At 33.7% G+C, this 18,797-nt stretch overlaps 1 protein-coding gene across 3 annotated transcripts in view; it reads right to left on the bottom strand.

Annotated features, from left to right (window-relative positions):
• Positions 1-18,797, bottom strand: part of LOC141544609 (uncharacterized) — a 119,299-nt gene that overhangs the window by 18,414 nt on the left and 82,088 nt on the right. For all 3 annotated transcript variants that reach the window (XM_074270987.1, XM_074270986.1, XM_074270985.1), the window contains exons 10-13: positions 17,983-18,016; positions 13,919-13,988; positions 5,217-5,313; positions 2,340-2,416 (exon numbers count right to left, since the gene is read on the bottom strand). In XM_074270987.1, coding sequence (XP_074127088.1) covers positions 2,340-2,416; positions 5,217-5,313; positions 13,919-13,988; positions 17,983-18,016 — 278 coding nt within the window. The remainder of the gene's footprint in view (positions 1-2,339; positions 2,417-5,216; positions 5,314-13,918; positions 13,989-17,982; positions 18,017-18,797) is intronic.

The following is an 18,797-nucleotide window of genomic DNA, read 5'->3' on the forward strand; positions in this document are numbered from 1 at the left end:
TCACTTTAAAAAAAATTCTCATCATTCTAAAGATAGAAGACTAGATCCAAGGAATGTCAAAACCCAGTGTGCCTGGATTTCAACAAGTATTTCAAAAAGTTTCTCACAAGATCTTTGTGGCCTAGGAGAAAAATGTGGACTGTATTAAAGAAAAATTTGGTAGATTAGGAGTAGTTTCACTGGGTGGATTTTAACAACACCAATTTTCCTGGAGGGCAAAGGGTAGCTTTACCTCCAGGGCTTTCTCTATCCAACACTTTACACTGATAATCAGGATGAAGTAATAGATCTAATACTTATTAGCAGAATTGTCAATGGAATGGGATTGATAGAGGATACAGAAGAAATAAATCAAAGAACTGAGATTCCAATGGATCTTTATAGATTAGAACAAGGAGGTAGTGCTAACAAGGAATATCTCAAAGGGGACAAATTAAAATACTGGAATTATATTTTTAAAAAGCAGCTGCATATGTATACAATGGGGCAAAACAGTTTTTCATAAAAATTCTCCAAGACCAAGAAATGTTTGTTAGTGGGACATAAGTTTAATATGATGAGGGTATCAAAAGGGATTATATGATCTTTGCAGCAAAAGTGACGGGCCTTATTCTATCTTCATAATTCCACATGATTATGTTTAGGTAGGACACTGGAAAAGTGCAGTCCAGAGGAACTAAAAGAGTCATTAGAAATCAACCACGATTTATATCATAGGACAGTCTGGTAATTAAGTAGAGGTGTCTAGTTTTCAAAAAAGACAATTTAAAAGATGCCAGGAATCGAGAAAGAGCTATCAATTTGTCAATCCTTTCCGTGTCCTGGGCCAGGTGAGGTTTCCCGTGATGTCGTCAAAAAACTAGGGAATTTCTTCAACTTCATTCTTTAACTCAGAACCATTAGCCCTGGCTGCACATTATAGAAAGCTATAATTTAGCTCACTATAAGAAAACATCCCAAACTATCAGAGCTGTTCAATATACAGTGGGCTGATTTACTTGGGGAGTAACTTTTCAATCACATCAAATTTTCTACTTTTTTGGGGGGATTCTGCAGACAGGATTTGTTAATTCTGACAAAGATAAATTAGATTCACTTTGATCATCAATGCTAAGATATTATTATGATGGCATCTTCAATGCCATACATTGACATTTTTATATATTGATGGAATTTAGTATATTTTTTCGAACGTGACATACATTTCCAGATATTGATATTCCAGGTTATCCTGCCATCAGTGACAAAAATGTTAGCTTGCCTAACAAAAAAATCAGAACATATTTTTAAAAATGTGCTCTTTCACATGCTTCCAGATCTATGGTATTTCTGTTATCATAATTATTTTGCTGAATAAAGGGAAAACAATGAAATAATCAAGTAGTTTAACTAACTTCTTTATCATTTAAGAAATGTTCAAAATTGCAGTATCCTTGGATTACTCTTTTTCTTCTATTATTACCTAGCTAGGGTTGGAGTTTTGCTGTTGGTCCCTATACCCACAAAGAACATTTCAACTCCTAAAAAAAGACAAAAATACATTTTAAAGTACACTAAGTTCTGAAAATCACTTCCAGTAAAATTTGTATGAAAGACACTTTTAAATCTGAATAGAAGTAAGTGCAAGGGATAATGTTGTAAAAAATTACCCATGCATATGTACTGTCAAAAAATGTTATAATTATAAAATAAAATAAAAAATTAAAAAAAAAATGAAAGACACTTTTACTAAAATAAAATATCAGAAATTACAGTATCTATTGTTGTATAACAAATGGTCAGTAGAATGATTTTACAGAGGCCTGAGGAGAATTACATGATGATGCTCAGAGAAATAAACAGAATTAGGAAATCATCATGCATGGCAACAAGAAGAATATACGATGATCAATTCTGATAGATGTGCCTATTTCCAACCATGAGATGATTCAGATCCATTCCAATAATCTTGTGATGAAGAGAGCCATCTACACCCAGAAAGAGGACTGTGTAAACTGAGAATGGACCACAACATATCATTTTCACTCTTTCTGTTGTTTGCTTGTATTTTGTTTCCTTTGTCAATTATGTTTTTCCTTTTTCAATTGATTTTTCTTGTGCAGCAAGATATTTATATAAATATGTATACATATATTGGAATTAACACATATTTTAACATATTTAACATGTATTGGATTACCTGCCATCTATGGAAAATGATGAAGAGAAGAAAGGGAAAATTTGGAACACAAGATTTTGCAAGGATCAATGTTGAAAAATTACTCATGCATATGGTCTATAAATAAGAAGCTTTAATAAAAATCTGTAAAAAAGGAAAATTTAACATCACTTTTCCATACCTGTTCCTGGTCACTTTTATCAAAAATGTCCTGGCTTCCATCTGGTGGTCCTTTACATTTCAATTCTTGTTTCAAGTCTAAGTAATATTTAAGTGAAAATTTATTTTATTTAGAATTATTTTTCTTATATGAATGAAATCCTCTCCTTATTAACAGTAATGGCAGTTGTGACAGATAATGATTTTATCTATTGTAATCTATGTTCAGATAAGTCATAAAATATCAGAAATTTCTACCTTATTAATTAATTAATTTGATTATTTTGCTATTTCAATCTACTGCTAGATTTTAAGCTTTTTGTGAGATGCTCATTTTAAAACCTTTCAGTTTTGTAAGTAATTTTTAAAAAAGCATCACTGGTCTAATTCTGCAATTATTAATTCAATGTTATTACCATGTAAAATTCCCCTCAACTTATATAAATTAACATTCATGAAAAACCAAGCTATTTACAGAGATATTGATAATACATCTCAGAAAATAAAATTTAAAACTTTGAATATCATTTATTTTATGATAAAAATTAGTTTATCATACATCAGTCCAAAACATCTTAACAAATTTTGTACTACCATAAACTATATAAAGTTAGGCTTAGTATATATCGGTCTACTCGGCACTAAGAAACTGAAGGAGGGTTAGAACGTTGACAATGGAAACAAATGCTTCCATAACAGCATGAAACAGATTTAATTAGTAATATAACCATTTTAACTAACTTGCTTATTAATATTTTTGCTCATAAAACTAGGCTAAAAAAGTCATTAATTTTCCTCTTTCTAAATACATAATAGACAAATTGCCTGATACATTTCTACCCTTATTGTTTTGTTTTGTTTCCTTCATTCATGGATGCACCATTTTCTGATTGGGGAAGACAGTGTTTCAGTGACTATGGACAGGTGGACAGGAGAGACTGATAGCATATGTGCTGCTAGAAGTGACCCATATTTCTTCCTATGTGTATACTCTGTGTGGGCGCCATTGCAAGTCTGACAGTTCAGTGATGATGTTATTTTTTTTTTACCTCAGAAATTAATGAAGTAGACAATATATAACTCATACTCATTGGATAGGAGAAGTCACCTTCTGTCCATCAGTTTCTAGAATATCTGGAACAATGAACTCATTTGATCCATAGTTCCCTTTATGAAAAGTTCGGAAAAACAAAAGGGTATTGTATCTAATTTGAATAAGCCTTACAATGGATGACAGTGTCATGTACATAATAGTAGGTACTTTGTAACTTTAGTCTATTGTGTTTTTGTTTTTGTTTTTTGCTGAGGCAATGGAGGTGACTTGCCCAGGGTTGCACAGCTAGGAAGTTGAAGTGTCTGAGACAGATTTGAACTCAGGTCCTCCTGGCTTCAGAGCTAGTGCTCTATCCACTATACCAACAAGCTGCCCCAGTTGATCATGTGTATAATGAATATGCCTTTAAAAGAAACCAACAAATTGAGATATTGGGAAATAATTATCAAGAAGACTAGTAAACTCCAGAAAAACTTTATGGAGTTTGCACATGACAAAGTTTCTGAAAAGGGAGATTTCACCAGATGGCCTGAAAGGACACAGGGCAGGACAATATGTAGGAAAATGATGAAAATAGTTTGGATGAAAAAGAGGGAACACAAACAGGACGAAGTAGGGCTGAAAAGGTGAGAGTCTTCCTGTCCAGGGCTTTAGGGGCCCCCATTTCTGCATCTGCTAAATTATTAGTGGCAAATGATTTCCCTCTCCCCTTCCCCAGTTATGTGAAAACTTTTCTTTTTCAGTTTGTATTTTCCGTTCACCTCATTTTAACATTCTTAAACTATTGTTACTAGACTCTAAGGTTCAGCAAAGTAGGCCAACAAAGAACTCTCAAGGACATCTGGAGCTCCTCCTATTCAGTGTGAAAGGAAAGGAGTCTTTGGTTGCTCTCTCCCCACCCTGGTTCCAAAACAGCATCTTCCCCTATCTATTTCTCACTTCCTATTGCCTGCTCTTTTTTTCACCCTTTCTCACTTACTAACATTTATTGACATTATGCTAGAGTACAAAAGTCTGAACAGAAACAGAATAATCTAGCAACTTCTGAAGGTTTTTAAAAATGAATTTTTATGACAAGTATCTTCAGGTTACACTTTACAGGAAGTAAATAAATTAAAGACTTCAGCATCTGGGGGTGAGAGACATCAATGAAGTTAGAGAGGCAGGCCTGCAATGAGGAAGGTTTCAGCCCAAGTTCCACCTCTGAAACACACTGGTTGTGTGACTATGAACAAACTTTCAGTGCTCTAGGCAATTCTCTGAGGCTTTGTTTCAATGAAGTTTAAGGTCTAGTCTCTATCACCAAAAAACAAATAAAGAAAGAAATAAATGATGTGACATGACCTCATATCATAGAAGTTGTCATCTGTATAACTAACCAATTCAGCTGAAAAGTAACTCATTCAGTTTGCTAAAACTAAGCACATTGCAAAGGCTGGAGGAATATTAGCAGAGACACTTCCTAGAGCCAATTAGTCACTCCACATCATGTATAGCTTATTTCTTTGTCCATTAACCTCTTGCCTTCAACAATATTGATTATAGTACTGTGAGTAGCAGTGGGACAACATGCAATTTCTTATCTTCTATCTATTTGATGATACTTTACTCCAGCCCCAACATTCTATCCCCTATTTTTCCAGCTCTCACATACATTATATTTTTGGTTGCTGAGGCAATTGGGGTTAAGTGATACTCAACTAGGAAGTGTTAAGTGCATGAAAATAGATTTGAACTCAGGTCATCCTGAATTCAGGGCTGGTGCTCTATCCACTGCCTAACCTATCTGCCCCTTCTTTTTCCTTTTTTAATTGAAACCCCACTTTCTACACAATATAAACTTACCTTCATGTTGTCCCAAAGAAATAACGTCTTGTATATTTTGACTTGTAGATGCAAATATATGTTCTGAAGATCTTTCCAAGACACTTTCAAAAGAACACTGATAAAATGAAAACATCAACAAAATTGTTAACAAGTCCACTGATTAAAGTACTCCTAAATGTTTTCTACAATTAAATTGTGAAGAATTTCCACCTAGAGAGAAGGATCTATAGAAAACACAATATTTTTACAACATTTTCTTCAAAAGAACCGTTTCATGCTTACACTTTTCATGATTATTTTCTATCTTTTTTTTTTCTTTAGAGGAGATAACTCTGAGTTTTCATACAGAAATGGTTGAACTTGTAAGGAAGGATAAAATTCTAACTCAGGATATCATTATGATTGTCATTACATAATACATAAAATAATATTTTTCACATGCTAAATATATGTGAGAAGAAAATGTTTTTGTACATAATCCCTCTTAAATAGTGGCCTATTTAATAGAGGCCTAAGCTTGGAATCAGGAAGATTGCTCTTTATGAATTAAATTCTGGCCTCAGACACTAGCTGTATGCCCCTGGACAATTCATTGAATCTCATTTGTCTCAATTCCTTACTAAGAAGGAAATGCCAAACTATTTCTATTCCTTTGACAAGAAAATACTAAATGTGCTCTTGAAGAGCCAGACACAAATAAAATGATTAAATGACAACAAAGCCTTGGCCAGTCCAATTTGATCTATGTTTGACCTATCTATCCATCTATCCATTCATTTATCGATCTATCTATCTATATATGTATGTATGTCTGAAATGTGTATATGTATCTAAAACATATACACACTGATATATATTATACACTTATTCCAATATATATACATGTCTACTATAAATATATATATATAGAATTATATATATATATATATATACATATATATATATATATACATTAATACAAAAATACATACAAAGAAAAACAAACAAAAGACAAAATGTTTTAAAAAGTATATAAAAAAGATGAGAATATGTCTTATATAAATTTGCCAGTGGCATTTCTCTAATCATCACAGAAACAGAAAATTTAACTTAACCACAATGCAGATCTATTATACTATATAATTCATTGTTACTAGTTGGGTATTCAATATCCAACTCTACCCCTCTCTCATACTTAGATTAGGAGTTTTTCTCTTGGTTTAATTTCTTGTTCTCATGCTTGATGTTTTTTTTTTTTTCCTTGTTTTTGCTGATGCAATTGGGGTTAAGTGACTTGCCCAGGGTCACACAGCTAAAATGTGTTAAATGTCTGAGATCACATTTGACTTCAGGGCTGGTGCTCTATCCACTGTTCCACCTAGCTGCCCCTCTGCTTGCTTGCTTTAATTCACTTAAGGACCCTCCAAATCATGAGGTTGTTTTTTATTTTTTTTTAATTTCTCAAGTGGTATCTGATACAAAAAACTGTCTCCTTTCTTCATTTTACATACATTCGTAAGCACAGGCATATTTGTTTTCTTGTTTTCATATTTTATGCTTCTATCTTTGGTTATTTCCAACATAAAGCTGAGAGCTAATCCATTTAACTGTTCTTGTTGCAAAAGAGACTGTGCTGTAATGCAGATTTCTGACACTCATTTGCCAGAAGAAATGGAAACCATCTGACTTTTCTCAAATTCCTAAAATTTAAGCAATCTATGAGATAATTCCATTGAAATGTTTCCCGACAACACATTAAAAAGTTGTCAGCTTGTAATCATATAAGCCCCCCAAAACTTTGCAACTTCTTCATTTCTATTTATGATACTTATATTTTACAGGTACTTAGCCTTTAAAAAACTCAGTTATGGCCTTTTCTCTCTGCAACCCAATAATGGGTACATACTGCTGAATCTTTCTCTAAAATGAACAAGTTATTGTTTAACATTTCATATTTCCACAACCACTCCATTTTGTTTTATTTTATCATCTTGCATCCTACTGAAATGACTTTTTGGCCTATAATGTATATCTGTTCCAGGTAATCTTTCAGTCTGATTTCAATGTTTTTTAAAAATATGTTTCAATATGTTATTATACTCTATATGAAAAGACAGTGACTCCCAAGACTCTCTCTTTTATAGAAAATAATTTATGTTCCCATTACAGGTCCTCTATTATAGCTAAATGTCAAGACTTACATTACTTGGAAACATCCCTATCTTTTGCCTATCCTCTCTCCTAGAAGTTTTCCTCCTTCTTTTCTGCCAATCAAGTTTTGACCTTATTATTAAGGCCTAAGTATTACCTCTTGTCTTTCCTGATTAAGCACAATTAATTATGTCATTTCTTTTGTATTGGACTCAGCAGTAGTATGTACAATTTGAAAAGAAAAAATATAGCTATATATAATATGTACACACTGGGGCAAAATTGTTTTTCTTAGAATGTCTTGTGACAAAGACCTACACGTATTAGTTATTGTGCTATAAGTTTAAAACGATGTGACTTTCAAAAAGGCAAAAGTAGGACAGCATTCTTACTGAGACAAGATAGGCTTATACCCTGTCTTGGTAAAATCACATATTTATTACGGTACTTAGGACAATGGAAATTTGCAAGTTAGAGGACCCTTAAAGACTTTAGAAGTCATCCATGACTTCTACTCGATAGAAAAAATACATATTTAAAACAGAAGTCTTGTACTATGTGGTGTGTGTGTGTGTGTGTGTGTGTGTGTGTGTGTGTGTGTGTGAGGTGTGTGTGTTATAGGTCTCTTTTAGTTTTGTAAACTTATGGAACACTATTCAAAGAAATATTTTTAGGTTTATAAAATAAAAAACACAAGTTTATATAGGAAATGGATTAAAAATTAGAAAATCATTCATCCATTCCAATTGCTACCACCACAAATTTATGATATATAACTGGACCCTTAAGGGAACCCTATGATACCTTCCTTATCAAGTGACTATCCCAATCCCCACAGCAGCTCTTCCACAACTTTTCATCCTCTCTCAAATTTTCCATGGTTTCTTTCTTGCCCACACTTTGAAATGAGAAATTTGCTTCAAATTTTACTAAAAAAAATGAGGCTGTTTGAAATGAGCTCCCTCACCTCTTCTCTTCCACATCTCCTATCTCTCAGATGCCTTCTGCCAATATCTCCTTCATTCCTACCTTGCATGATGAAGTAGGCTTACTCCTTACCAAGCTTGAGCTTTAAAACTTATTCAGGTGACCCTGTGCCATCCCATCTCCTCCAACAGATTTCCCCCCTCACTCATGCCAACTCTATTATTTATTTTTAATTTCTGTAATCTATTCCATATCCCTTACAAACATGTCCATTTTGCCAACATGCTGAAAATCCTCTCTAGACATTTTAATCCCTGTTATCATCCTTTCTTTTTTTTTTTTTTTTTTGTAGTGCCCTAAGCCACAACCGTATTGTACTGCCTTTTTACTGCAAGCAGCCAGAAATGTAAGCAAGTAACAGACAGAATGGAAGTAGACTTTTCAAAATGTCTTAAAACAAGGGACCATGAAATTGGAACCCAATGTTTACAAAATAAAGAAATATGGGTCACAAACCCCAAAATACCTACCAAAAATATGGACATGTGAACAAAAATCGTGGTTAGAGCACTGAAGCTGCATTCACAAAGATCTGAGTTCAATTTCAATTTCTCTCTCAAACATTTACTAGCTGTGTGACCCTGCAGTAATCCTAATTAACAGCTATTTGTTTCAGTTTCCTCATTTGTCAAATGGTAATGATAATAGTATTTACATCTGAGGATTGTTGTGTGAATCAAATGTAATGTGCTGAGTATAATATCTACCATGGGAAAAGTACTATATAAATATTTATTATTTATCAATGATATATAACCCATTACTAATCCAACAAATTTACTAAGGAAAAAAAAACATCATTAAGTCATATTTTTATATGTAAGTTACTCTACTAGATTCAATGGGAGAGTCTAAAAAAAACCCAGATTTTTTTTGCCCAAGGAAAAATGTGGTATCAATAGACCTCAAAAGAGGGGGAGAGCTTGCTTCCATAGAGGAAGAGATAAAATAGTATAAAGGAAGATAAAACTACAGTTTACAAAGGCAACAGGTAAATGGTGGAGAAATACATTTTGAGAAGAAACTCTAAAGTCTTGAAGATTAGAAAATACAAGGCATAGGCAGAGAACAAAATTTCTATAGTACTTAGAATTTCTTTAGGCAAGTAGTGAAAGGTAAGGTCAATAAGTACACTACAATAAACTCTACTAATAATAATGACTTATTTTTTGGTGAGGCAATTGGGTTTAAGTGACTTGCCCAAGGTTACACAGCTATTACATGATAAGTGTCTGATATTACATTTGAATCAGGTCCTCCTTGTTGCAAAACCACTGCCCTTACCACTTATCCAACTAGTTGATCCTATTAACTTAAATATTTAAAATTAAAACCTATAATAAAACAATAAGATTTTTGATCCACCATGCAGGATCCATGTTATCAAACATAATAAGTACTGCAGACAAAAATCAATAAGTCTGATTATATAGAGATCTGTGTAACAAACAAACAAATAAACAAACAAACAAAAACGTGCTTTTGAAACTAAAAGAATAGAAAAAGGTTGGAAAATATTTCAAATCTCTATATAAACTAAGTTAGATAATAACAATATGTAAGATATACATTCAACTCTCAATATGCATATATTTTAACTTTTGCAAATTCAAGTATTTGTGAGATTAAGTCAGTAACCTCATGTTCACTTTCATGATAACAACCTGCATGCAAAGTAGAGATGAAAAATGAAAGCCACAATGCTGCAAATTTGTGGAGCAGCTGATATGTATTATTCCCTTCATTAGTCTTATTCATCTTATTTTTATAGATTAAAGAAGTCTGTGCATTCCATTGCCTATGAAAATTTACATGTCTGGACTTAAAACTCAAAGATCTATTATAATTATGCTCCCAAAATCTAATGCAACACTCAAGGGGTCCTCTAAATAAGAACATTACAGAAATATATCTCATTACAACAAAGAATATTGAAGAAAGTAGATTAGAAAAAAATCCTTTTTAAGCAGTTATTATATAAATATATGCCTATACATGTGTATGTATATATATATATATATATATATATATGTGTGTGTGCGTGTGTTTGTGTGTGTGTCAGACACAGTGTACAATGGTGTGAATATGAATACAAGTAAAAGGAAAGGCAGCCTTCCCCTCAAGGAGCTTAAATTCTAATGAGTAAAAGGAAGCTGGAAAAAGGTCAAAGACAAAGGATTCATCTGGGAACATGTCAGAAAATTACTTCAACAGTATTTCTAGGTTAGAAATAATATGGTCAATCATTCCTAGGTAAAGATGAACTTTGGTTTGGTGGTCATTGGAATTGAATGCCCTCTTTCCCATTTCCCATATATTCTATGTATAGTTTGACTTTAAAATCATTTTCTAACAATGTGACTTCCATGACAGCTGAAGATTGACTGTATCTGACACATATCTTTTAATCTCTAAATCTAGCAAAATAGCTCAAAATGAAGAAATGACAATAAAAATATCATTAACTTCATGAAAAAATGTTCCAGTTTCCCACCACTGAAAGAAACTTAAAAATCAACATGTTTATTTGATCACCTTAAGAAGGTGAAAAATTAAAAAGAATAGAGAATTCTGGGAAGATGGAGGAGCAAGTTGGTAAATTTGAAGCTCTCCAGATTTTCCCCACAAATAGAACAAATTTGTGCCTCAGGGCCAACACTGGTGATAGATCAAGATAACTTGGGGCAGGACAGGGCTTCTGATACAATCCAAAAAGCCCCAAGATTGAGGAGTAACTTGTCTGATGTGCAAACACCTCCAGGCAAACTACACAGAAACATCAAGTGGGGAGCTTCTCAGCTAGCTGGATATGGCTGGAGTCTCGGCAGAAACTTTCACTCCACCCCACTCTTTGTCAAATTCGGGTTTGAGTCTAGGAAGACAGAGTGAATCCTGGATGACTGGGAATTCCAGGCTCCACTGTGCTGCAGAGAGAAGGCCCTGGGTAGGAAGAAATCAGCACTTGGTGAAGGTGGAGCTCTTGATTTGGAATTCCTGATCAGAGTGGAGATCTCAAGGGAAGCTTGAGGCACCATCCTCCAATCCTATGATTAGAGATGTTTATACTTCTTATTAAAAAAAATGAGCCAGCAAAGTAGACTCCCACCATTAAATCATATTATGGGAATAGAGAAAACCAGAATTCATCTTCAGAGGAGGACATTTTAGTAACAAAAAGCTTCTTCTACCTCAAAGAGTAATGTGAAATGGCCCCCTGCCCAGAGAGAATTTATGGAGGAATTAAAAAAAGAATTCAAACATCAAATGAGAGACATAGAGGAAAAAACTTTAAAAAATAAAAATAAAAAGCCAAACAATGAAAACAAGACGATTATGAAAAAAAAGTTAGCCAACTAGCAAAGGAGGGACAGAGTCTCAAAGATGAAATCTGAAAATGAGAATTGGATAAAGGGAAGCCAGTGAAGCTATGAGAAACCAAGAAATAACAAAATAGACTATAAAGAATGAGAAAATAGAAGAAGGTAAAACATCCTATATGAAAACTGAAAGATGTGAAGAGCAGATCAAGAAAAGAAAATATAGGAATAAGCTCACTGTTATAACTTTTTGACAAAAAAATGGACCTTGACACAATAATGCACGAATACAGTCCTGGAGTGATAGGACATGAAGGGAAAAATAGAAATAGAAAAAATCCCCTGATCACCACCACAAAAGATTCTTTTTGGAAAATAAACAGGAATATTCTAGTCAAATAGTGAAATCCCCAGATCAAAAAGAAAATTTTGCAAAAAGCAAAAAAAAAAAATCAAAACATTGGAGCTGTTACAATTAGAATTGTGCAAGACTTATCAGCACCTACAATAGAAGACTACAGGTCTACAGGTCCTGGAATCAATCTATCCACAACAGGAAAAAAATAAAAAGCTATTCCTATGGCCAAAAATATCACATCCAACAAAATTATCTATAATTTTGAATGATAAAAAATGAATATTAAATGAACTTGCAAATTTTCAGGACTTTCTTTCAACCAAACCTGAACTTAACAGAAAATTTAACATATAAGGGACAATATTAAAGAGCAATTTTGAAGAATTCCGCATAGAGAAACTGTTTAAACATCAAAATATTGTTTGGTTTTCCCTGGAAATGTATACTATGCTTTTAAGATTTACATCAACAGTAAGGTAGCTCAAAGGAAAGACTGGTAGAGTTAAGATAAAAATAGTAATTATGTAATAGAAAGAAAGCATAGAAGAAGAATACAAGCAAGCATTAGAGAGAGGGAAGACACAGTTCTGAAAACCTACTCACATCAGGAATGGGTTCAACACTACATATATAATATGAAAAGTATAGCACTCTCCAAAAATCTATAAAGAAGTAAGGGTAGTGGGGTGGGCAGATGGGGAAGCAAAGGGTAAGGAAAGAAGACAAGGGAGGGATCCTGGAGTGGGGAGAGGTTAAGTAATAACAAGACAAGTTATAAAACAGAATTTAATTAGAATCAGTAGGGATAGGAAAGTCGTGTGTGTGTGTGTGTGTGTGTGTGTGTGTGTGTGTGTGTGTGTCTATATATGTCTACATAAATATATATTTTCTTAATGGTAGCTTTCTTGAGGGTGAGAGGGTAGATGAAAGGAAAGAGTATAGTAAATAAGTTATACGGCAGAGAAAACAATTTACAAAGAAGTAAAGAAAAAATGGATATTCATGAACTTAATTTCTTCTAATAAATATATAATTTCTTTATCTGGTAATTTGTTGATGTATATTTTTAATTCTCCTTTAATTTTTGAAGGGCACATGACAATGTTATCTTTTGCTTTGTTTTATTTTGTTTTGTATTCCTTTTCTGTTTTTATTTTTTTTACTGTTTTTTTCAAATAAAATAAATTTTACAAATAAACAAAATGTCATAGAAAAACAAAAAAAAAAATTTACAAATCGTGGGAAATTCTAATATACCACTAGGAGAACTATAATTGGTCCAGGTGTTTTAGAAAACAATATGTAAGAATCAAAATACTATTTTTTTATTCCATTGCTAAGAATTCATCCTAAAAAGAGCAAGGACAGGAAAAATAAGAACTATGTGTGCAGAAATATTCATAGGTGCTCTATTTGTAATAAAAAATCAGGAGCAACCGGTGCAACCAACTTTTAGAGAAAATTAGTATTATTATGGAATGAATCACAGATATGGAGCAAGAAGAGACCTCTAGGAACATCATAATATTATTTATTTTAGAGTGTAAGTCATGGGATTTTAAGCCTGGTTCTCCACTCCAAATCTAAGACTCTTTTCAGTGCATAGTTAAATACAAAGGTAACAAGAAAATATGGAGACTGATAGAGAAATATTAGCAGAATGTAAATTGCATAAAAGTTGGTTTCAGTTAGTTATTCAGAAGAAAAAAAAAACACAACAAAACTTAGAGGTGGGGAAACTTGAAAGTCTGATGCAGAAAAAAAGCTTCTTTGCTTTAAAATAATTTGGGTCCTTTTAACTCCATTTGGATCTTTGGTATTAAATAACTAAAGAGATTGTATAGTATGTTTACAATATCTTTTAACAAAACAAAGCACTGTCTAAACTGAAATATGAGTAGAAAAAAAAATCAATAAAGAAACTTTACCTCCATATCAAAACTGAATTCGTTATCTGTGATTAGCTGGAGAATTTTCCATTCTGGTATGTCAGAGTATCTTTCAAAAAGAAACCAAAAATTAGTTCTTTTATTTCCAGAAGTCAATCATGAACAAGAAAACTTTTTAGTTGTTGCAAGGTTCTTTGTTACCCAATGATATGTTACAAAGGATGATTGAATAGAAGATATAATCAACTATTCCTATTCCAAGATTCATTTTGGTAGAGAAGAAAATATTAGTTTAGAAGCTATCAGGGGCTCTTTCCTCCAGAATAATCTCACTTAATTTTTACACTTTTCTAAAGTTGATAAACAAACACAATGGGACATTATAAATTCCCAAATTATTAAAACCTTGGAAATCTATTTGTAATAGCATGTCACTGTTCTCTGTACCTTCCCTTCTAAATTGTGACAATTACCCTCAACAGGTTTCAGCTCTAGATATGAGTTGTATTTGTTGTTCAATCATTTCAGTAGTGTCTTATTCTTTGATCCCATTTGGCATTTGATTGGCATAGGTACTAAAGTGGTTTGCCATTTCTTTCCTCAATTCTTTCACAGATGGGGAAACTCAGGAAAACAGGATTAAGTGAGACTTGCCTGGAATCATAACCAAATAAGTATCTGATCTAGATTAGAACTCAGATGACCCTTCTTGATTCCAAACCCAGGACACAGTGCCCACTGCTTTGCCTAGTTGTCCTTTAGATATGTGAATATATCATGCGTTCCAGTCTCAGTAAGTCTTTATTGTAAAAGTAAATGTTTATCTTCCTTGCTAGAAAAAGTTTTTACAATCCCTGTGGTAATCTACTTTCAAGGAGTTTCAACTCCAGATTTTTCAATTCACTTGCGCTGGAGGGAGAGAGTGGTTGAGTTCAGAATTCAAGTTGGGGTACATTATTTGTCTTTGATTAATGTAGGGAAATTTCAGAGAGAAAATAATGCAGATGAGCAACTGTTATGGGAAAAATTTCTGGGGCACACTTGCTCAATATAACAAAGGGGGGACTTGAATCCAATTTATCTTTATTCCCTGTTCACTAGCACAAAACCATTCTCTTCTCAGCTCCTTAGGATGTGTTAGCACATCTTTCTTTCTCTTTCCTTCTTCCTTTCCTTCTTCCTTTCCTTTCCTTTCCTTTCCTTTTTCCTTTCCTTTTTCCTTTCCTTTTTCCTTTCCTTTCCTTTCCTTTTTCCTTTCCTTTCCTTTCCTTTCCTTTCCTTTCCTTTCCTTTCCTTTCCTTTCCTTTCCTTTCCTTTCCTTTCCTTTCCCTTTCCTTTCCCTTTCCCTTTCCCTTTCCCTTTCCCTTTCCCTTTCCCTTTCCCTTTCCCTTTCCCTTTCCCTTTCCCTTTCCCTTTCCCTTTCCCTTTCCCTTTCCCTTTCCCTTTCCCTTTCCCTTTCCCTTTCCCTTTCCCTTTCCCTTTCCCTTTCCCTTTCCCTTTCCCTTTCCCTTTCCCTTTCCCTTTCCCTTTCCCTTTCCCTTTCCCTTTCCCTTTCCCTTTCCCTTTCCCTTTCCCTTTCCCTTTCCCTTTCCTTCCCTTTCCCTTTCCCTTTCCCTTTCCCTTTCCCTTTCCCTTCCCTTTCCCTTTCCCTTTCCCTTTCCCTTTCCCTTTCCCTTTCCCTTTCCTTTCCTTTCCTTTCCTTTCCTTTCCTTTCCTTTCCTTTCCTTTCCTTTCCTTTCCTTTCCTTTCCTTTCCTTTCCTTTCCTTTCCTTTCCTTTCCTTTCCTTTCCTTTCCTTTCCTTCCTTCCTTCCTTCCTTCCTTCCTTCCTTCCTTCCTTCCTTCCTTCATTCCTTTTGCTCTGATACTTTGATACACATGAGCAATCTCCCTTCCTTTCTTCTTAAACTTGAGAACTGACTGCTTATTTGGTCCTGTTTTTTAACATTCTTCTTCCCTTTCTCATTTTTCAGTTGTATTTCATCTCCTTTTCCTCCTCTTTATAGCCTTCACCTTGTCTTCTTTCTTATGTCTTTTCCATCTCCTCAAATCCTCTTTGGGCTCACTTTCTTTTCTTCCTTTAGTTGGAATCTATCTTCTTCAACTCAGCTTCTCAATTTTCACTTCAACTAACTCTACTTTTTACTTAAACTTCTCAAGGCCTCCTGAATTTTTTTATTAACTTCCAAATTTTTATTTTTCTTTCCAGATTCTTAGGGCTTCAAAATCATGTTCCTATTTGCTTCCCCTTAAATTCACATCTAAAAGAGGAATAATATAATACCATTAACAGGAATAATGTAAATGCTGCAACATGTCCATCAACCATAATCCCATAGAAAAAGAGATCAATTTCCTGGGACTATCTTGTTAGCATATCTAAAAGACTGACTCAATTATCTCTTTAGGTATCCTGCAACAACTTCCATAGATACAATGTACATGAGAGTTTGTTCTTACCTAGGCTCCCCCCCCTTGTTCCCTTCCTAACTCTGTTCTAATGGGCTCTTTTCTCTACATCAAGGACTTACTTCCCTCTGACTTTAAAAAGCCATGTCACTTGAAACATCTTGCTTAATCATATTTGATTTAGCCCCTAAGCTATTTCACATTAATCAATGCCATCCTATGGGGCTGTGAAAATATCTCAGTTGAATTTGTCATATTAGGAACTGCTCTGGGTGCTTTATAGTTCTAATACTTCATTTTTTAAATAAATATAGGAAGAAAGGTTCCAAATGTTCAGCTTCTTGGGATCAGGGGACTCTTCCCACCAATCTCCCGAGACAATCACTCCCAACTTTGCCTCTTTTCTCTTCACCTTCCTCCTTATTTAAGAGAAAAAAATTATCATTTCTTGGAATACTTCATTCTACTTGATCATCTAGAAAGTGGAAAGGCGTTTTTCCAGAATTTTCACCTTCTTTTATATTAAGAGTAACTCTTAACACTGACAGCAACAAAGAGCACAGAATCTGTAGGACACTGCAAAATAACATTCTGTGCTGTGGGAAAATGAGCTCACTAAAAGTGAGATACTTAGCAATCTCTGTTTTAGTCATTCCTGTTAATGACCTTTACAACTAATCCTTTGCCATATCTGTTTGCCTTTGTAGGAGCTCCAGAGAAGTGCGTTTTCAAAAGGTTTACTACTTCTCAAGATACAATGCCAACTTGCCCACATCTCTCTAATTGGAAAGAAGAATATTCCTGCCAAAGTCTCAAAGTAAAAATTAGCTCTCTACCATAGTTGTCTACAAGAGTTCCAAGCAGAAACTACTCACCAGACGCTTCCCTCTTCTCTACCATTGCTTCTCTCCTTGCTGAGAAATCTCCAATACCATATCTTGTCTTAATTTAGGATCCTGGTCCCAGTGACTAACCCCCAGCCCCTGTTGATAACTCCTTGATCTGAGCACTTAGGTAAAACTTCTGCAAGTAGAAGATGATACATATTTGCATTGCAGATGTGATTTAAAAGCCCCCTTCCAGGTGGCTAACATGTGGTGTGGCCATATGGAACATAGCTGGTTCATTCTTCATTCATCAAATACTATTTATTAATAGTTCTATTAGGGTTTTGTGGATAGGAAGTAGGAAGGGGGTAAAAATACAGTGGATTCAACTTCTTCCTTTGTCACATAATGATTTCATGAACCCAAACTAGTCACTTAATCCTTCAGCTTCCTCAGTCAACTATCTATACACAAAACAGTTAATAATCTGATAAATAAGCTTGAATAAACACATGCACACACATACACATAGTGTACATATATGTGTGTGTATATATACACACACATATGCAATATATGCATAAACATATATACACACATAATAATGTACATATATATATATATATATATATATATATATATGTGCAAATGCACATGTACCTAGTAGGTGTCCAGTAAACCTAATTTGTTGAAAGTTAATTAAGCAAAAACATGAATTAATATGATAGTATAAAAATTCTATAGCATAGTATAGCATAGTATACTATAGTAGTATAAAAATTTTGGATTCATGACAGTCTGCTTTGTCTGAATTGAAAAACCTATTGAAGACTGGACCAAGAAGATTAATCAAAAGCTACAAAGCCTACCTGCTTGTAGAATCTTCTGAAGAACTTTCTTCTGCTATTGTAGAAAAAAGTAAAATACAATTAAAACTTAATATATAAAAATTAATATAAAAGGCATAATTTTAAAGCTATTCTACAATGTATTTTTGAGCAACGCCAATATGATTCAAAGGGAATTGTGATATAGATAAATGTCTTTAAGTTGAATGAGGTGGGTAGAAAGAGGTGGTCTTAAAATATGAGTTATCTGTGAGTGATCTGGTTACATTAATTGCTTCGCACTTTCAGAGCACCATATCTCTAAGCAAATACCATAAATAAAAAGAACAATCTGCTCTAACATGATTAATTTGGGCTTTTTTATGTAAGTAGATTGCAAAGACGATATTGGGAAAGATCGACTTTCTTACCACAGTCCTCACAGATAAAATGTTTGGAAATATAGTACTGCCACATTCAGCATGACATGGCAGAATATTCCCTTTTATAAATCAGAGAAATCCACAGACATTCAGTTTAGCATAACATAACATATTTCTATCTCTTCTCCATGGGCAAGAGATCCAAAACAATGTAACCTGTCTAAAGCTCTATAATCCCTGGAAGAAAGGGATTAATAAGTAGAAAACCAATGTATTTTTTCTATTCAAGTCTTCTTGGGAAGGGAAACTAAAAATAAAAACAAAAGTAATGATTTACAATGCACATCTATTATTTCTTCTGATCTTTGACTGCAAAATATAGTTTAAAAATATTGTACTGGGCAATAAAATAAGAAATTCTTTTTTTTTTACTACGAACCATGACATGAGTCTAAGGGAAAGAACTAAGAGATA

Source organism: Sminthopsis crassicaudata, chromosome 5 (assembly GCF_048593235.1).
Source record: "Sminthopsis crassicaudata isolate SCR6 chromosome 5, ASM4859323v1, whole genome shotgun sequence".
NCBI classification, from domain to species: Eukaryota; Metazoa; Chordata; class Mammalia; order Dasyuromorphia; family Dasyuridae; genus Sminthopsis; species Sminthopsis crassicaudata.